We start from the raw sequence: 19,787 nt of genomic DNA, 5'->3' as shown, positions 1-19,787 counted from the left end.
ACTTTGTCAAGTAAAAATACCTGTCTTCATGTCTGTTTTCTCCAGGAGCCATTATCTTATATACGTAGGGAGGGGGCTATGTGTAGAGGGAGATGCCAGGTATCTTTAACTGGAATAGGGCCCCATCTTCTCTGCAACAATGCCAAAGTCCAGCTGGGGAAAAAACTGTAGGAAGAATTCTATTATAGCTCAGTGAGAGCTCAGGAATAATTTTTGTAACACCGTATAACATTTGACTGCTCAAGGAGGTTATTTTTTTAAAAAAGTAATAGCAGCAGCTTAAAGTTGGGTGGAACATACTGTTCAGTTTATTACCAATGAGAAACAGGTATAGAGCCCCTTCTTGAAAATGTATCTTCCTCGTTTTTCTTTTATATATTAAATTCAGATTATATGTCTATATAATTCATTCTTCTTTTGTATATTAAGTTCATATTAGTACATCAGCCCTTGATCAAAGCTAGAAGCTTCCTATTGGATTGTAATTCTGAAAAGGCATTGCTGTAGGGTTAACCAAAGTAACAAGGTTCAAGCATTCATTACATACATATTTTTAGAACACCTTCATGCCAAGGTCCCTGCCCGTTGCTGAGGACAGAACAGGCAGATGTCATCCCTGCCTGGTCTTGCGGCTTTCTTGTGACCTGCTTTGATAGAGGGTTCACACCAGCCCTGTCTAGGCTTGCTTTCTCCAACTAGTCATATTTTTCAGATTGAAATAATGCACTTTGCAGTAGACACCTGTCAGGCTTGTGGCTGCCTGGAACCTTTTGAATACTCATCCTAGACATGGAGATTTTCCCTACAATTCCTGCCTCCCTAAGGCAGAATCCAGAGCTCAGTTTCCCATCCCCTCCTGCAGCTGGGGGACCTAGGGGTTGCCAGTTGGTGCAATCACATAATTCTTTCAGAAAAGAGCGACCCAGGATACAGGTTTCATGAAGAATCTGTTTTCAAGAGGGGATGAGGGTGGAAAATTCTGGCTTTCCAGGGCAGCCTTAATGAAGCTTTTGGCATCCAGGGTCCAGCAGTGTGAGCTGTGGGGGTGTCACTGCAGCTGGCCAACGGAATGACTTGTTTATGACTGTGCAGACTGTAGGCATCTCTGGCTATACCAGACATAGTAAGCTACCTAAGATTCTCAATTACTTATCTTCTAAAACTAGTAAGAGTGAGTTCCGTTCTTTGCAAAGAACTGTGACTAATACATATACTGAACTACTGTTACCTGCCAAAATCCAGGTTGACACATTCCTACCTTACATAAACTTCATAAAAATGATGTAAGGGCCGTGTAGTGGCTCATGCCTGTAATCCCAGCACTGTGGGAGGCTGAGGCGGGAGGATCACGTGAGCTCAAGAGTTCCACACCAGCCTGGACAATATAGTGAGATCCCCATCTCCATTATTTAAAAAATCTTTTAAGGTACGAATTATTATACATTTTACAGCTGAAAACACTGAGACTCAAAAAGACACTTAATTCATTCTACAAATATTTATTAAAGCCCAACTGTGTGCCAGCCACCAGGCATAGAATAGGGAACAAAATAGTTTCCCTGCAACTATATAAAAAGAATGGCATATTGTACTTAAATGCCTCCTTGCCAAAATAAGAGGCACAGGACAACAGCTGTCTGGAGATGACCTCAAGCCAGTCAGGCCCCATTTTAAATATAGAAACCCCTAAGAATAGCCGCCAGTGCTCCAGACTCAACAGGTGATTGGCCCAGAGAGGGGAGGTGACCCCAGGCCCCAGGAAAGGCAGCGAGGACAGCGCTGGTTCCCGGCTCCCCGCACCACCATGGCTTTGCCTCTGAGGCCCCTGACCCGGGGCTTGGCCAGCGCTGCCAAAGGAGGCCACGGAGGAGCAGGAGGTGAGTGGGGAGCGGGCGGATCCCGGGGCTCCGCTACCCTGCCCACCTGTTCCCGGGCCCGCCGCCCCAGGACCGCCGCGCTCACCCCGCTCCGTCCGCAGCTCGCACCTGGCGTCTGCTGACCTTCGTGCTGGCGCTGCCCAGCGTGGCCCTCTGCACCTTCAACTCCTATCTCCACTCGGGCCACCGCCCGCGCCCCGAGTTCCGTCCCTACCAACACCTCCGCATCCGCACCAAGGTACGCGGGACGGACGCGCGGGCGGCACGGGGGTGCTGCGGGGGCGGGGGGGGGTGCTGAGGGGGCGGGGGGGTGCTGAGGGGGGGTTGCGCGCGGGGCGCGCGGGGCGGGGCGCGGACTCCGGACTCACGGCGCATACGCGCGCTCCCTCCCCCGCTCTCTCCACAGCCCTACCCCTGGGGGGACGGCAACCACACTCTGTTCCACAATAGCCACGTGAACCCTCTGCCCACGGGCTACGAACACCCCTGAGGCCCCGGACGCCCCCGGGCACAATAAAGGTGTGAAGCTTCGAGTCTGCGGCTCTGTGAGGAGGGCGGGGCCACGGGGAGCGCGCCCAGAGGCGCCCGCTCCGCGCATGCGCCCAGCTTGGTAAGCGCTCCTGCTCCGCGCATGCGCCTAGCGCGGTGGGCGCTCCACGTGCTTTTCCCACGCCGCTGATACGGAGGTGCTCGAGGGAGCCTCCTACACTCACAGGTAGGCGATCCCAGCTCCCTGTCTCTCACCTGGTAATAATGAGGCCTCTCTCTCACACACACCTATTAATAATTAGGGCTCTAGGCTGTAATGGGCTTCCCCGTACACCGAATCCTCACAGTAACGCTGGGAGCAGGGTGTAAATTTAGTTCACCTTCTCCAGAGGAGGACCTGAGATTCTTGGGAATTAAATGACTTGTCCAAGTTCCGGCAGCTCGGCAGAGCCCCCATGGGAGCCCAGGGCTGCAGATCCTGAAGTCCCACTTCTTGCCTGACACCTGAGCTGCTGGTGTCTGTGAATCCCAGCTCTCTGGATTTCAGACGGAGGCTCCACAGTCCTGTGTGTGAGGCCTTGGGACCTAATGCTGGATTTGGAATCTTTTGATAATTCTCTATAATCTTTCTTAATGAGTCTTCTATATGGGAAATCACATGCTCCTAGCCTGGCTCTCCTGGCTTCTGAGTACCTCATTCAAGGGGGGACAGGAGTTCAAATGAGCTCTGGACATTTCTTCACCTCCTAGGACACAGCCTGCCCACTTACCATTACGGAGGAACCTGAAGTGTGTGAAGAAACCCATGACCAATGCATGCCTGCGTGCACGTGCATGCACATGCACACATACACACACATACACACTCTTTGACCCTCTCCCCTGATACACACCTCTCAGCCCCATCAAGAAAAGATGACCTCAGGCTCCCATCACCATAGAAAGTGAAAAAACTTTTTCAATGCCCACAAATAGGTTCCCCCGACTATTCCCAGAGAGGCACTCAGGTCCCTGGGTTATAGCTCTTCCACGCAAGGACAGTGTGCTATAAACATCCTCATTTCATGTGACAATTCTTAAGCATATGAAAATTTATGCTGGCACCATGCCTGCTTCTGTAAAAAGTGGGTCGTTGCTGAAAAAGATGGACAGATATGTAAAAACATTACAATCTCTATCTCTCCGAGAAGGTGCTTAGCACCTGGTAGGTTGCTTAGGCCAGTGCAGATCTATGCAGAAGTTGTTTCCATGTAAGTTGATTTATGGTTGCAAGCAAGACCAGCCCACAGTGGTAGAGATAAACAGGAAAGTGGATTATTAGGACAAAGGCACATTTGGGGCCACACAGCTGAAATCGTCCCCACTGAATGTGGCAGTGTCTTCAGGCTTGTCCTCCAGCATTTCCTTGTAGTGGCGTTTGAAGAAGCCAAGCTATCAGGGGAAATAAATTAGAAAAGCTGGGTAAGTCCGGGCCCGGTGGCTCACACCTGTAATCTCAGCACTGTGGGAAGCTGAGGAGGGTGGATCACCTGAGGTCAGGAGCTGGAGACCAGCCTGGCCAACATGGTGAAACCCCGTCTCTACTAAAAATACAAAAATTAGCTGGGTGTGGTGGTGCGCCTGTAATCCCAGCTACTCAGGAGGCTGAGGCAAGAGAATCGCTTGAACCCGGGAGGCAGAGGTTGCCGTGAGCCAAGATCATGCCACTGCACTCCAGCCTGGGCAAGAGAGCAAGACTCCATGTAAAAAAAAGAAGAAGAAGAAAAAGAAAAGAGAAAGAAAAGAAAGAAAAGCTGGGTAAGAGGGCAGGGAAGAAAATTGGGAATAAGAAGAAGCTGAGAGAGAAGAGGAGGCAACAACTAAGCTAACTTACGTTTGTGTGCGAGAACATTTATGTGAACAGCTATCATATATCGAGCATCTGCTGGCCCCGAGCACAGTAGGTACACACACGACCCGTGGCAGGACAGCATAGATCCAGGCAGATCTGTGCACATGCCCTGGCCTCATTTCTCTCTCACTTCAGCCACTCTGTGATATAAGCATTATTATCATTTCAAAAATGAGAAACGGCCGGGCGCAGTGGCTCATGCCTGTAAACCCAGCACTTTGGGAGGCCGAGGTGGGCGGATCACATGAGGTCAGGAGTTTGAGACCAATCTGACCAACATGGTGAAACCTCTCTCTACTAAAAATACAAAAAATAGCCAGGTGTGGTGGTGTGTGCCTGTAGTCCTAGCTACTTGGGAAGCTGAGGCATGAGAATCTTTTGAACCTAGGAGGTGGAGGTTGCAGTGAGCTGAGATTGTGCCACTGCACCCCAGCCTAGGCAACTGAGTGAGACTCCATCTCAAAAGAAAAAAAAGAGAGAGAGAAAACAGGCTTAGAGAGGTGGAGCAACTTGCCTAACATTAAACAGTGAGTACATGATAGAGCCAAAATGTGTGTCCAGGCCTGTCTGCCTCCACAGTCTGAGTTCTCACTATATCAGCCAGTCTGTAGGAGGGCTTGGGTTGGATGCTGGTGGTGTCAAGAGTGGGATAAGGCCGGATGAGGTGGCTCACGCCTGTAATCCCAGAACTTTGGGAGGCCAAGGTGGGCGGATCACCTGAAGTCAGGAGTTCGAGACCAGCCTGGCCAACATGATGAAACTCCATCTCTACTAAAAATACAAAAAACTAGCCGGGCATGGTGCAGGCCACCTGTAATCCCAGCTACTCGGGAGGCTGAGACAGGAGAATCACTTGAACCCGGGAGGTGGAGGTTGCAGTGAGCCAAGATCATGCCATTGCACTCCAGCCTGGGCAATAAGAGTGGAAACTCCGTCTCAAAAAAAAAAAAAAAAAAAAGAGTTGGATAAAACACTTGCCTTGTACAGTGTGGCTGTGATGAGCGCCAGCAGTAGCAGAGCCCCCACAGAGCTGCCCATGATGATGGGAATGGCATTGTAGACCTCGTCTTCTTCTAGCACCATCTCCATCTGATTTAGAGATCAGAGAGCATCCGGCCTCATGCCATCCCAGATGCCTCCCAGGTTCCGCAACCTTTAACTCTCTCCCCTCCTTTCTGAGGCTCTGCTCCAAGGAGTGAGACACAGCAGCACCCGTGCCCTTAGGGACAGCTGTCCTGCCCAGAGACTTTCACCCTCCTCCCCCAAGGCTTGCAAACCCCCCACCCAGCACCACAGATGTAGCCCTAGGGGCCCTCTTTCCAGCTAGTCGCTGCCCTCCACATGGTCTCTACCTGAGCTCTCATAAATGCCTCCTGTCCTGGAAGCTGGGAGTACACGGATGTGTCGAACGTAATTTCAGCCACACTCACGACCGACACCTTCTTCTGCAATGTCTGTAAAGGGGTTGGGGGAAACCTGTGGAACTGGCTCTGGGGGAGGCTCAGAGCTTCGGGGGTGCCCTGGCTTGCAGATGGGCACAGACATGCCAGGTCCTGCCTGAGTCTGGGGCAGGGGCTCTGCCGCTGCCCCCACACACCTCGCGGACCCAGCCGAAACTAAGATTGCCCTTCAGGGTGAAATCCAGCTCCTCCTGGACGCTGAAGGAGGGGACGTCACAGCGGAACTGCAGGCAGTCAGCAATGGAGCAGTCCTGGGGGCAGAAGAGGGGTGAAACTGAGGGGTTCTTCCCTGAGGAGGGAACCATAGGAAAAAATATGGTCAGGTTTGGGGTGGGGAACAGATGAGCAGTTACAGGACATGCACGGAACTCTGTGGCCTAGCAGTACATTTCCCAGTATCCCCGGTGGGGGCTGATCTTGGCGGTGGAGGTTCAGGGACTTTCTCACCAGCATGGGACTTCTTGAAATCTGGGTCAGGAAGTCAGAATGCTGGGGAGGTTTTCTCTCTGAAACACAGGGGAGACTCTGGGGAGAGAAAGAAGCACTTAGCCTCAGAATGAGCAACATGTCCCTGGTAAGAGGGAGTGCTGTGCTGTGGGATGTCAGTCTGAAGAAAGAGGAGAGACAGGCGGGTACCTGAGATGGGGCCTCCATGACCACATCCCACACAGCCACCCCGTTCAGCAGGACAGGAACCCAGAAGTTAATGCTGATGGCCAGATCTCGCTGGCTGAGGTTATTCACCTGCAGGAAATCAAGGCAGAGTGTTATTGTGGTCTCTGGAGCCTTCCAAATCCTACTTCCCTCCTGGCCCTACCCCAAGGCTCCTCTCCATCTTCTCCACCAACTTCCAACTTTATCCACAACGTGGAAGGCAGACATGGATACTCCCTAGACTCTCACACGGTATCGATGCTCAGCCTCTTTCATTTTCTTCTCATCGGAGGTTGCAAAGTTGAAGTACTTGGTGGATTCTTCCTGCCTGGAGAGAGAGCCTGTGGGTGAAAAACAGCCCTGAAACTGTCCCCAGTTGTGCCCTGTCCTACTGCAGAGAGCTCTGTTGGGCTGGGCAGATGTCTCAGGGAAATAACGATGGACATTATTTGGCCGGGCACAGTGGCTCATGCCTGTAATCCCAGCACTTTGGGAGGCTGGGGCAGGAGGGTTTCTTGAACCCAGGAGTTCCAGACCAGCTGGGGCAACATCGTGAGACCCTGTCCCTATTCAAAGTAAATAAGTAAAAGATGGTCCCACATAACCTTTGCTGCCTCGGCTTCAGCTCCCCTCCCTCCGATGTCCCTTGCCCCCATCACCCAGATCCACTAGCTCTGCCATGCACACCGCTGGCTCTTTCATAGCCTCATGACTTTGCTCAAGCTCTTCTCCTTGGAACGTTCTTACTGTCTCCAGTTTTGGAAATTTACACTTAAAGACCCAACTTAAACCTCATGTCTCCTACATGGGGCAAAGGCGTTTGCATTGCTTTCTCTAATAGGTAGTGTTTGGCCTCTGGTAATGCTTACAGAGATTGTAGCAGAACAAGTTAGCCTAAGGGGACTCTAGGAATGAGAGCTGGATCACTCAGGAAGACATGGAGTGAGGGCCCCTTCATGGTGGGAATGAAGAAAATAGATTTGGCTGTCCTGGGGCAGGTGAGTAAATGTGAAGGAAGATAGTGCCTGTGCACAAGCCTGTGGAAGGGACATCAGTGTTCCAGGCAGCAGGTGGGGTCTTTCCACCCAAACTTCCTTCAGCAAACACAGGCTGTGTGGTTGGCACTGGGGATTCAAGTTAAGCCATAACTCCCTGCCCTCTCACCACTTAACATCTAAAGTTTTAGTAAAAATGAGCAAGCTGGCCAGGCGAGGTGGCTCACGCCTGTAATCCCAACACTTAGAGAGACTAAGGCAGAAGAATCGCTTGAGCCCAGGAGTTCAAAACTGGCCTGGGCAACACAGAGAGACCTCGTCTCTGCAAAAAAAAAAAAAAAAAAAAAATACAAACATTAGCTGCAAGTGGTGGCACACGCCTGTGGTCCCAGCTACTCAGGAGGCTGAGGCAGGAGGATTGCTTGAGCCTGGGAGGTCGAGGCTGCAGTAAGCTACGTTCACACCACTCCCCTCCAGCCTGGGTGACAGAGTGAGACCCTGCCTCAAAACAAACAAAAAGCAAAAGTAAGCAGACCAGCAGATGGGCCTGCACCTCACATGCAGCAGCCAGACCAGCCACACAGAAACAGCCCCAGCAGTCCACCCCCCATCAGCCTGATGACTAAAAACATGGGCTCCAGTGTCAAACCGCCTAGGTTCACATCTCAGGTCGACCACTTCCTACCTGAGTCACTGAGGCAAGCCACTTCACGTCTCTGGAAACTGTAGCTTTTCACTCTTTAAAATGGGGATGCAAACCGTAGCACCTCCCTGTAGTAGAGTTGTGACCAGGGCTTGGTAGTGCCCAGCACACAGGGACTCCTCCATAAATCTTAAGGTTTATTTTTCCCTAAGTATGCCGGTTTTCCTCTGTGCCCCCCACCCCAAACCCTTCTCTCTATGCTGTTTTCTCATCTTAAAATCTAGTTCTAAACCTCTTTTCATTTTTAAAGTTTTATTTTATTTTCATTTTTAATTTTTTTTTTTTTTGGTAGAGATGGGTTCTCACTATGTTGCCCAGGCTAGTCTTAAACTCCTGGGCTCAAGCCATCCTCCCACTCATGCCTGTAATCCCAGCACTTGGCCTCCCAAAGTGCTGGGATTACAGGCGTGAGCCACCGTGCGCAGCCTAAGCCTGTTTTCAGATCTAAGGAAACCACCCAGCTTTCCCCAGTCCTTGGAGAGGCATGCCATGTATGGCCATGGGCATGGACTCTGCAGCCAAACCGTCTGGGTCTGATTCCTGGTTCTGCTGCCCACTTGGAGATTGACAGGAACAAAGTATTTCACTTCTTGATGTCTTTGTTGGTGAAAATAGGGATAACAATATAATTATTGGTAGGATTAAATAAATGTAAATACATATAAAGTACTTAAGATGGTGCAAGAAAACCACCATAAAACAACAGCAACATAAAACGATGCCTGACATGGGTATATATAACTGTAAGCTCTTATTGTAAGTATTTTCCTGTGGATAGAAAGGGAAACCTACATGTGACTTGAAAGGACAATGACACTGCTTGATCTCCCTTGATCCTTCCCCTAACAACTTAATACATCAGAAGCAACAGTGGACAGGTGTGGTGGCTCATGCCTGTAATCCCAGCACTTTGGGAGGCCATGGGGTGGGGGTGGATCACCTGAGGTCACGAGTTCAAGACCAGCCTAACCAACATGGTGAAACCCTGTCTCTACTAAAAATACAAAACTAGCCAGGCATGGTGGCACATGCCTGTAGTCCCAGCTACTCGAGAGGCTGAGGCAGGAGAATCACTTGAACCTGGGAGGCGGAGATTTCAGTGAGCTGAGATCGCAACATTGCACTCCAGCCTGGGCAACAAGAGTGAAACTCCATCTCAAAAACAAACAAACAAACAAACAAAAAATTAGCTAGATGTGGTTGTGCATGCCTGTAATCCAACTACTCGGGAGGCTGAGGCAGGAGAATCACTTGAACCTGGGAGGTGGAGGTTGCAGTGAGCCCAGATTGCACCACTGAACTCCAGCCTGGGTGACAGAGTGAGACTCCGTCTAAAAAAAAAAAAGCAATAGCAGCAAACTTTGTCCCACAGCAATGTTACAGTCTTTCAGCCCAGTGTATGGGATGCCTTGCTCTGCATCCAGCCTCGCCTGCCCCTGTGCCTCCACCACCTGCAGAACCCTCTTGCCTTCAGCCCTACACTTGCCTTTCCTGCGCTGCCTTGGCCAGGCTCTTAAGAGACCTTCCCAACAGTTTCTCACACCTCTGCCCCACTCTGAGTTTTATAGAAACCTGACCTTTCCTTTCCTCTGTGTGGCGACAGACCATATCCTGTTGGGCACAAGCTCCCCAATTCAGGGTGCTCAGAAAAGCCTTGATCTCCATGTAGCAGCTTTGCTTCAGCACATTCACATTTAATACAAAGGACAGGATTTGTTTCATGTTAAAAAAGGAAGCCTTCTTTTTAGAGGGAGAGGGGGAAAGGCACAGTGGTGGCAATGTGTGTGTGTCCCACCAGCAAGTCGATTTGAGAGAAGCAGCAAGAGCTATGGTATATATTATTAGGGTACAAATACACCAAGGATACATTCCAAGAAATTAATCGTTAGGCAATTTCTTTTTCTTTTCTTTCTTTTTTTTTTTTTTTTGAGACAGAGCCTTACTCTGTCACCCCTGAGCTGGCATGCAGCAGCGCGATCTCAGCTCACCACAATCTCTGCCTCCCAAGTTCAAGCGATTCTCTTGCCTTAACCTCCCCAGTAGCTGGGATTATAGGCGTGTGCCACTGCGCCCGGCTAATGTTTGCGTTTTTAGTAAAGACAAGGTTTCGCCATGTTGGCCAGGCTGGTCTTGAACTCCTGACCTCAGGTGATCCGCCTGCCTCAGCCTCCCAAAGTGCTGGGATTACAGGTGTGAGCCACTGCGCCCGGCCTTAGGCAATTTCATCATTGTGCAAACATCATAGGTTGCACTTATGCAAACCTAGATGGTAGAGCCTACTGCACAGCTAGGTGATATAGTATAGCCTATTGCTCCTGGGCTACAAACCCGTGCAGTGTGTTACTGTACTGGATATTGTAGGCAATTGTAACACAATGGAAAGTATTTGTGTATCTAGACATAAAAAAGGCAATGAGTTGCACTACAATGTTACAACTGCTATGACATCATTAGGAGATTTTTCAACTCCGTTATAATTTTAGGAGACCACCCGTAGTAAATGTGGGTCCACTGTTGACAAAAACACCTTTTTTTTTTTTTTTTTTTTTTTTTTGAGACAGAATCTTGCTCTATTGCCCAGGCTGGAGTGCAGTGGCACAATCTCAGCTCACTGCAACCTCCGCCTCCCAGGTTCAAGAGATTCTCCTGCCTTAGCCTCCTGAGTAGCTGGGATTACAGGCATGCGCCACCAGGCCCAGCTAATTTTTTTTTTTTTTGAGACAGAGTCTCCCTCTGTCACCCAGGCTGGAGTGCAGTGGCATGATCTCGGCTCACTGCAACCTCCGCCTCCCGGATTCAAGTGATTCTCCTGCCTCAGCCTCCCGAGTAGCTGAGATTACAGGCACGCATGACCACGCCCAGCTAATTTATTTTGTATTTTTAGTAGAGATGGGGTTTCACCATGTTGGCCAAGCTGGTCTCGAACTCCTGACCTCAGGTGAACCACCTGCCTCAGCCTCCCAAAGTGCTGGGGTTACAGGCGCGAGGTACCGCGCCCAGCCCAGAAACATCTTTATGCAGCATAAACGTCATTATATATGGCCATTCACCCACAAAGGCGTCCCAAAACAGGAGAGCTTAGATGTGCATCATTGGAAGAGCAGGCTGGGACTCAGAAGGAGTACCAGGCATAGAGGAAGGCCAGAGGTCCAAGGGGAAGGCCAGGGACTGGGCACCTGCTGATCATGGTGTAGACTGCGTACTTCACCGGGAGCTCCAGCTGGAAGGTGGCCTTGCTGCTTGAAGCCTTATTGTTCTCACTGGAGACAGAAAGGGGGGACCAATGGGAAGGAATCCAGGAGAGGGGTCTCTAGCCGGGGCATGCGATGGAGGGTGGGGGATACCCTGGCCTGGACCCACCTGCTTGCACTGGCCCTCATAAGCATCCTGTCTCCCAGGGTGGCCTTGTAGGAGACATCGAATGTGACTATGAAGGTGCCCTGAGGGAAGAAGGAAAGAATGGGGATAAAAGGAAGGGCATGGCAGAGTGAGGGACGGATTGGGACAAGGGAGGACAGTGATGGGGATTTAGGGGGAAGCACTGACGTTAGAGCCCTCATGGAAGATGGGGTGGTTGACGCTGCAGCGGCTGCTCCTTAGGCCCTCGTCCTCAGTGGGCACTGTCTCACATGCCAGGCGCAGGGCACTCTGATGGGGCTGCTTCTAGGGGAGGAGAATGAATTTTAAGAAGTTACCCGCATGCATGTGTGGGCTTGATACACAGCAGTGGTGGCACTGCAGAGCACTAGGGAAAATGACAGACTTTTCTTTTTTTGTTGTTGTTTTTTTTGAGACGGATTTCACTCTTGTCACCCAGGCTGGAGTGCAATGGCATGATCATGGTTCACTGCAACCTCCACCGCCTGGGTTCAAGCAATTCCCCTGCCACAGGCTCTTGAGCAGCTGGGATTACAGGTGCCTGCCACCATGCCTGGCTAATATTTTTGTATTTTCAGTAGAGATGGGGTTTCACCATGTTGGCCAGGCTAGTCTCAAACTCCTGACCTCAGGTGATCCACCCGCCTTGGCCTCCCAAAGTGCTGGGATTACAGGTGTGAGCCACTGCACCCGGCCAAGGACAGACTTTTCAATCAATTTCCATCAATGCCAGGAAAATTGACCCATACAGAAAATTTTTTTAAAAGCAGAAGAAAAGTAAAGAAAGTACAAGAGGAAGAGGAGGAGAAAGAAGAAAAAGAAATTGGATCCCTACCTCACTCCATAAATTAAAATAAATTCCAACTGGATTAAATACTTAAATGTGAAAAAGCAAAACCATGAAGCTTTTGGAATATAATATAGGGGGCTATTTTCATAACCTGGAAGTGTTTCTTAAATAAGACCCACACACAGAAACAATATGGTCAGGTGTGGTGGTTCACACCTGTAATCTCAGCACTTTAAGGGCTGAGGTGGGAGGATTACTTGAGCCCAGGAGTTTGAGACCAGCCTGGGCATCATGGTGAGACCCTGTCTCTAAAAAATAAATAAATAAATAAATATTAGCTGGGCATAGTGGCATGCACCTGTAGTCCCGGCTACTTGGGAGGCTGACGTGCAAGGATTGCTTGAGCCCAAGAGGTCTAGGCTGCAGTGAGTGGTGATTGTGCCACTGCACTCCAGCCTGGGTGACAGAGTAAGACTTGGTCTCAAAAAAAAGACAGAGGGAGGGAGGGAGGGAGGAAGTAAGGGAGGGAGGGAGGGAGGGAGGGGTGTGGGAGGGGGGAAGGAGAGAGAGAGAGAGATACAAGGAAATGATGACCACAAAGTCAGAATAGTGATGACCTTTGGGGACAGGATGGAGCTGTGATGGGGAAAGGTAAACAGGGAGGGGGTTCTGGGGATGCTAGCAGTGATTTATTTCTTGATCTGGATGTTAACTCTATGGTTTGTTTAATATTATTCATTAAGCCATATGTATGCTTTATGCACTTTCTCTGTGTGTATGTGTGTGTGTGAGAGAGAGAGAGAGAGAGAGAGCACATATCATCACAGAACAATTTTGAAGAACACTGTGTAACTCCCGGGGCTACAGGGCAGGGGAGAGGCCCCCTCCCACTAGAGCCTACAGCAGTTGTTACCTGGGCTCCTGACACCCGTCGGTGCGACAGCCCTGCTGGATAGTAGAGGCTGACCACGGTTCCATAGGAATCCTCACCCACGTTCCACACAGTCACAATCACATTGAGCTCCAGGGAGCTCCCCACGGTCAGGGTCTGCAGGCTGAAGGGGAAGGACGAGGCTGGGAGTGGCGCTCCACTGGAAATAGGTGGGAACTGGGAAGGGCAGGGCAGAATCCCAGGAACTCTGGAGCTCTGGGCCAATAACAATCCAGTGAACATCACTTTTGTTAGAAAGAGAGCCAGAGAGCAGCACAAGCATCCCAGGAGGATGGGGGACTCAGAAGCCTGAGTGTCTGGATATGAAGGGAGTTACAGCTCACCCTGAGAAGCTGAGGGTGACACCCAGGTCCCCTTCACAGAGGCCATCTTGCCCACAGTTCTTCTCGAAGGGGAGCTGCAGCAAAATAGTATATTCTGTTCCCATCTGACATCTTAGTCTTTCTCCAAGCCCCTCCTTAGAAGCACTCTCCAACATTGAGCATTACTAAGCCACTGCCCCCAGCACTTTGCTGGACACCAACAAGGGGCGCAGGTGCGGTTTGGAGGTTGGCATATAAAAGAAAGATAAGACAAGATCCTTGGCTTCAAGGGACATAAAGTTCAGTTGAGTTACATCCAGCTTATCCTGGAACAATTATTCCACAAACATTATTAAGTGCCAATAATTGTGCAGGTTCTGGGTTGGGCGAGGGCTGGGGGAAGGTGGAAATGACAGGCCAATTCGACATGGTTCCTATGCTCAAAGAAACTACAGTCCCAAGACAGCCTCAAATGTAGATGCAGATGGTTATAACAGCCATGTGATATCTGCTGTGGCACCACCTTGGTGTAACAGGGACCAGAGAAGGAGCGGCAGATGCTGAGTGTGGCCTTCAGAAGAGAGGGAGGTAAGGCTGGAGCTTCGGGGGGAGACGGGGAGAGAAGGCAGAAGGCACTGTTTTCCAAGTGAGGGGCGAGAGAGGGAGTTAAGGCTGGAGCTTCGGGGGGAGACGGGGAGAGAAGGCAGAAGGCACTGTTTTCCAAGTGAGGGGCGAAACAGGGACAAAGGCACAGAGGTAGGAATGAGGAAACTTGGGAGGGATCTGGGAATGAACAAGAGAGTCTGTGCTAGGGAAAAGTGGGAACTGCCTAGGATGTGTACAGTTCCTGGGTGTGTGGATGGAGGTGGGAGAAGGGCCTAAGACCAGAAGGGAAAGCGAGGCTGGCGCATTTATGAAAAGCGTGCCTAGTAAGGGCGAGTGGGATGCCGTGAAGCCAGAGAGGCCAGGAGGCCAAGTCAGAGAGGACATCAGAGGGAAGGACTTGGATCTTTGTAAATGCAAGGGGGATTACGCAGGGGAGTGAAGAGCCCAGATTTGCATTTTAGGACCAGTCGACTCTAGCTCTTCTATGGAAAATGGGTGGGAGGGTACAACAATAGATATGGGAACCACTTCGTGTCAACTCTGGTGTAGGTGGGAGAGAATCGAGGGGCTGGGGGAAGGCAGCAGCTGGGACCAGGAGGAGAAATGGGTGGACTTCATGTCAGTCCTGGAGACAGAACCCGCAGGCCTGGGTGTGAGGAGGAAGGGAGAGACTGGAGTCAGGTTTCTGGACTGGATGTGGTTGGGTGTTGGGGAGCTACAGTGGATTCTTAAGCTCATGGAGACAAAATGAAGTCAGCACATCCCTGGGACTTCATTGGAAGACTCACAGAAGCAGTGAAGAGGTCTTGTGAGCCCACGGCCAGCACAGGACGCAGGTTCTGGGGGGAGGGGATGGGCTCTCTCACCAGTGAGAAGTTGAGGTGCAGAATGATGGGGCTCACCACATCCTCCACACAATCCTGAGAGAGAACAGGCTTTCAAGAACCTGCTGTCCTCTCTACGCTCCACCACAAGTCCTCCTCCACTGCATCCACTCCCCACTGCCCTGACAGTGCTCCCTCCAAGCCGTGGAGCCAGGTTCTCCTGCCCTAATGTCCCTCTCTCCAGCCCCAACATCCTAACCCTTCCCACCTCGCTCAGCAGAGAACGGGGGTGCCCCAGGCCAGCCTTGGGCTCCTCCTCTCTCCCCCTTCCCAGAACCCAAAGTCCTCACTGGCAAAAGCAGCTTCAGGGTTTCACAGTGAATCCCCAGTCCCAGGGTTTTTCTTCGAGTCAAAGTCGGGTTCTTGGTTTCATTGAAAATGGCACGAGAAGTCAGACGACCTGGGTCCAGTGCCAGATCAAACTTGACAGGGCTTTGGATGTCACCTGAAGTGCAGGGGAGAGTGCAAAATGAAAAGGCAGAAATAACCTAGAATGCTCTGTTTTCATTTATTTGTTCATGCAATACATGTTTGCCGGACACTGCTATGGGCCATGAACTGTACCACGTGCTGGGGATACATGTGAAGAAGATAGATGGATGGATGGATGGATGGATGGATGGATGGCTAGATAATAGATAAATAAATGATAGATTAAATAGGTGACAGATTAGATAGACAGATGATAGATGATAGATTTGGTAGAGGATAGATTAGATAGGTGATAGATGATAGATAATAGGTGATAGATTGGTAGATGATTAGATAGGTGATTAGATTAATAGATAATAGATGATAGATTTGGCAGATAGATGATAGATTAGCTAGCTATATAGATATGGCCCCCACTCTCATGAACCTCACAATCTAAGAAAGAAGCCAAGCACATGGGCCGTGATGTTGCAGCGTGATCAGTGCGAGGGGAGGCTCTCCTGTGGTTCTAAGGAGAGCACGCTCGCTGGACCTGGCCAGGCTGCCATCCCGGATGGACCATGGCTAAGCAGCCACCTGGAGAATGAGCAGGAGCCAGGTGAGGAGTGGGGAGAACATCCGGGACCATGGGAACAGGGCCTAAGACCAGAAGGGAGAGCAAAGCTGGTGCATTTACGAAAAGCGTGCCTAGTAAGGAGGAGTGGGATGCTATGAGGTCAGAGAGGCCAGGAGGCCAAGTCAGAGAGAGCATTGGAGGGAAGGACTGGAGTCTTTGTAAATGCAAGGCGGGTTACGCAGGGGAGTGAGGAGCCCAGATTTGCATTTCAGGACCAGTCGACTCTAGTTCCTCTGTGGAAAATGGGTGGGAGGGTGCAAGAAGAGATGTGGGAACTGCTTCATGTCATGACTTTGGTGTAGGTGGAAGGGAATCAGGGGCTGGGGGAAGGCAGTGGCTGGGGCCCAGGAGAGAACTGGGTGGACTTCAGGTCAGCCCTGGAGACAGAATCCACAGGCCCAGGTGTGAGGAAGAGGGGAGAGAATGAGCCAGGTTTCTGGCACAGGTGGTGAGTGAATGTGGAGGTAAGATTGGATTCCTAGGCCCATCCCATCCTCAGGATGGCATTGGGGCCCCTAATGGAATGAGGGGCCTGGGCCCCCTTTATGGGGGAAACACACCTAGCTGGTCCAGTGAGCTTTTCTGGATGGTGAGACAGATGGTGGCATCCCCAGCTTCCAGGGCACTGGGCTTCTCTTCCCAGCACCGGTACACAGCCTTGGCCACCTCCACAGGGCTGAATCTCATGGCCACCCCTACTTTCAGCACCGGCAGACTCCTGAGGGGCAGAGTAGTGGGGAGGACAGAACACTGGCTTCTGGGAGGATAACGTGGCTGGGGAGGCAGCACCGGTGAATCAGACACAGCACGGGAGGGCAGGATGTTGGGGAGTCACTACCTGAGCAGGAGCACCTGGCCCCGGGCCCCCACGGCCAGGTCCATCAGTCCATCCTGGGTGAGGTCCTGACCCCCGCTCAGCGCCTGCCCAAAATACTGCAGCCTGGGGGAGAGCTGGGAGCTGGCAATCCGCTGGCCAGAAGAGAAAAGGGTGAATCAGGCTGGAAGATGGGGGAAGAAGTTGGAAATAAGTAACAAGGGGAATATGGAGGTAGGATGGTGGCAAAGGGAGAGAAGGGGTGAGCTGTGAACAGATGTCACCAACAAGAGCCTGAAAAGAGGAGGTAGGAGTCGGGAGATGATTGCTAAGAAATAGATGTAGGAGTGGAGATTGGAAGGGTGTCCTGGTGACCCGAGTGTCATTCATTCAATCAATCTCTAGTTCCAATTCTGACTCCTCCACGTATGAGCCACGAGGCCGTGGGCAAGGACTCAATCTGTCTGTCCCTCCGTTTGCTCATCTTTCCAGCGACCCGCTGGCCAGAGAGATGGGAGAGGCGGAAGTCAAAGGGAGGTGATGGGAAAGGTTTGAGAAGAGAGATTTGGAAAACAGATTGTGGTGAAAGAGGATCAGAAGACAGCAATTGGAAAGGAGAGATGTGGAGATAGAAATTGAAAGCAAATACAGCCAGGCGGAGTGGCTCACGCTTGTAATCCGAGCACTTTGGGAGGCTGAGACAAGCAGATCACCTGAGGTCAGGAGTTCGAGACCAGCCTGGCCAACATGGTGAAACCGCATCTCTACTAAAAATACAAAAATTAGCCGGGTGTGGTGGCACAAGCCTATAATCTCAGCTACTTGGGAGGCTACTCGGGAGGTTGCAGTGAGCCAAGATTACGCCACTGCACTCCAGCCTGGGCAACAGAGTGAGACTCTGTCTCAGAAAAAAAGAAAAAGAAAAAAAAAAGCAAACAGGGTGAGGACCTCGGGACCCCCAAACAGAGAAGGGGGCTCTTTGGGTCCAACCCGTCATGAGGGTGCAGGTTGGTGAGGAAGTAAGAGCATAACAATAGGCATATAATATATTTGTGTATTCATCACTGGTCAGGTCACTCATGAACCTTCAGTGAGTGCAGTGGTGATTGCCTTAGCACTCTCACTGTTATTTCTACAAGAAGCCTAAGGAGTTGGTTTTATCATTTCTGCGTTTTATAGAAAGAAACTAAGGCTGACCAAGGCTGTCAGTCACCTGCCTAAGGCCACACAGCTCAGGATGGCCGGCCCGGCCAGGGATTTGAACTGGCCTCTGACCTCAAAGTCTGCTCTCCTAACCATTAAGCCGCCCACACAGATGGAAGGCTTTCTGGAACAAAGGAGAGAAGAGAGATGACGTGTGCTTAGCTGACAAACCACTGCAACAAGGACAGGAATGGTGACAGAGACAGGAGGCTGCGTTCAGTGAACTCAGGACATGGGAAGGAGCTGGGACTAAAAGAGGCTGAAGACGGGCCTCACCTGGCTGTGGGAGGGGCTGATGCCGGATTCTGAGGCTCCGTGAAACAGGTAGACAGCACCCCGGTTCTCCTGCTCTCCCGGGGCCCCAATGGCCACGTCTATCAGCTTGTCCTCATTCACATCCCCCAACACTGTCAGGGCTGCCCCAAAGCGGCCCCAGGGGTGGCCCTGCTCACCACGGAGAACAGCATCACACTGCCACTGCACCCTCTGCTGAACACAAGCAGTGTCAGACCCCAATCCAGGTGACGCCTCCACTCACACCGGACCCCACCCAGCCTAGGTCCCATCAGCCACTCACCCCCCTAGGCAAGGGACACACGGACACCTGGCCCCCTCGGGTCTGCTCATAGTAATGGGGGGCCCCAATGAGGATCAGGTCGGTGCTGCCATCGCTGTCCACATCCACGGAGCAGAGGGAGGCCCCGAAGTAGGAGCCGATCTGAAGGGCAGAGCCTGGGTCATGCTGCCTGTCCCAGCCAGAGGCAGCCCTGTGGGCCAGGGTCCCGCCTCTCCCCAGGTACCAGGGCCTCTCCCAAGGCCCCCAAAGCCCCTCCATCCTCTCCCTAGCCCCGGCCACTGTCCCCACCCTCATCCTCCCCACCCTCATCCTCCCCTCTGGCTCCTGTCACGCCCAACCTGCGTCCCTGTGACTTCGGCCTTCATCCTCCATTGCCTGGACACCTGGGTGAAGATGACAGCCTTCCCGGTATGCTGGTAGCGGGGGGCCCCCAGGACCAGGTTCTGTACCCCCTTCCACAGGGCTAGCTCGGTGGAGTAACCTGAGGGGCCCAGGCCTCAGCACAAAGGCCCCCATTCCCCCTCCCCAGAACCCTGGACCCCCACCCCAGGCAGCGCAGCCCCCATCTCCCCTCCCCAGAACCCTGGAACCCACCCCAGGCAGCACAGCGCCCATCCCCCCTCCCCAGAACCCTGGACCCCACCCTGGCCAGTGCATCTCCAACCTGTCCCCAACCCCTGGCCGTTTCTCACCCAGGTAAGAGTCCCTCATGTCCACATTCTCCTGAGACATGTTGATGAAGGTGGGGCTCATATTTGGGGGATACAGGAAGGCACCTCCAGACCAGCTAAAGCTCCCCACAGCCCCCAGGAAGAGGCCATCCTGGGAGGAAAGAATTCCAGGGCTGGGCAGAGACTAGAGCGGGAAGACAGCATATCCCAGAGACACGCCTGCCACCCGCATCACTCGCCATCCAGGCTTTTCTTCTCTGTCTTCCCGGCCCGCACCAGCAGCCTCTGTGCCTCTGCCTGTCCCCACAGCCACTGCTCCGCCAGCCCCCTGTCCTCTCACTCACCACCCTGTCTGCCCCCGCTGTGCTCACCACTGCCTCTCTGTCTACTGCCCCAGTGCCAGGCTTTCCCAAACCCAAATGTGCAGCCACCCCTGCTGGAAAACCATCGCCAAGGCCCTTACGGTGGTACTTAGGACCCTTCCCCATCAAAG

The 19,787-nt window shown here is 51.8% G+C and overlaps 2 protein-coding genes across 2 annotated transcripts in view; one reads left to right on the top strand and one right to left on the bottom strand.

Annotated features, from left to right (window-relative positions):
- The first annotated feature begins 1,718 nt into the window (after nucleotides 1–1,718).
- On the top strand, nucleotides 1,719–2,410 carry COX6A2 (cytochrome c oxidase subunit 6A2). The gene is made up of 3 exons (XM_001158801.5): nucleotides 1,719–1,877; nucleotides 1,979–2,115; nucleotides 2,284–2,410. Exons 1-3 carry the CDS (start codon nucleotides 1,805–1,807, stop codon nucleotides 2,365–2,367), a joined length of 294 nt encoding a protein of 97 aa, XP_001158801.1. The 5' UTR covers nucleotides 1,719–1,804; the 3' UTR covers nucleotides 2,368–2,410.
- A 1,248-nt stretch (nucleotides 2,411–3,658) lies between these two features.
- Nucleotides 3,659–19,787, bottom strand: part of ITGAD (integrin subunit alpha D) — a 29,136-nt gene continuing 13,007 nt past the window's right edge. Inside the window, exons 9-28 of the mRNA XM_016929755.4 lie at nucleotides 19,316–19,445; nucleotides 18,962–19,104; nucleotides 18,624–18,764; nucleotides 18,323–18,532; nucleotides 16,868–16,998; nucleotides 16,590–16,747; nucleotides 15,272–15,426; nucleotides 14,886–15,017; nucleotides 13,513–13,586; nucleotides 13,151–13,292; nucleotides 11,616–11,732; nucleotides 11,430–11,509; nucleotides 11,246–11,329; nucleotides 6,621–6,699; nucleotides 6,354–6,461; nucleotides 6,165–6,242; nucleotides 5,855–5,968; nucleotides 5,610–5,711; nucleotides 5,236–5,346; nucleotides 3,659–3,797 (exon numbers count right to left, since the gene is read on the bottom strand). Of these exons, the coding sequence (XP_016785244.4) occupies nucleotides 3,684–3,797; nucleotides 5,236–5,346; nucleotides 5,610–5,711; nucleotides 5,855–5,968; nucleotides 6,165–6,242; nucleotides 6,354–6,461; nucleotides 6,621–6,699; nucleotides 11,246–11,329; nucleotides 11,430–11,509; nucleotides 11,616–11,732; nucleotides 13,151–13,292; nucleotides 13,513–13,586; nucleotides 14,886–15,017; nucleotides 15,272–15,426; nucleotides 16,590–16,747; nucleotides 16,868–16,998; nucleotides 18,323–18,532; nucleotides 18,624–18,764; nucleotides 18,962–19,104; nucleotides 19,316–19,445 (2,403 nt within the window). The 3' untranslated portion in view covers nucleotides 3,659–3,683. The remainder of the gene's footprint in view (nucleotides 3,798–5,235; nucleotides 5,347–5,609; nucleotides 5,712–5,854; nucleotides 5,969–6,164; nucleotides 6,243–6,353; nucleotides 6,462–6,620; nucleotides 6,700–11,245; nucleotides 11,330–11,429; nucleotides 11,510–11,615; nucleotides 11,733–13,150; nucleotides 13,293–13,512; nucleotides 13,587–14,885; nucleotides 15,018–15,271; nucleotides 15,427–16,589; nucleotides 16,748–16,867; nucleotides 16,999–18,322; nucleotides 18,533–18,623; nucleotides 18,765–18,961; nucleotides 19,105–19,315; nucleotides 19,446–19,787) is intronic.

Source organism: Pan troglodytes, chromosome 18 (assembly GCF_028858775.2).
Source record: "Pan troglodytes isolate AG18354 chromosome 18, NHGRI_mPanTro3-v2.0_pri, whole genome shotgun sequence".
NCBI classification, from domain to species: Eukaryota; Metazoa; Chordata; class Mammalia; order Primates; family Hominidae; genus Pan; species Pan troglodytes.
The sequence above is the reverse complement of the archived record's forward strand: the minus strand, read 5'-3'. Positions and strand labels throughout refer to the sequence as shown.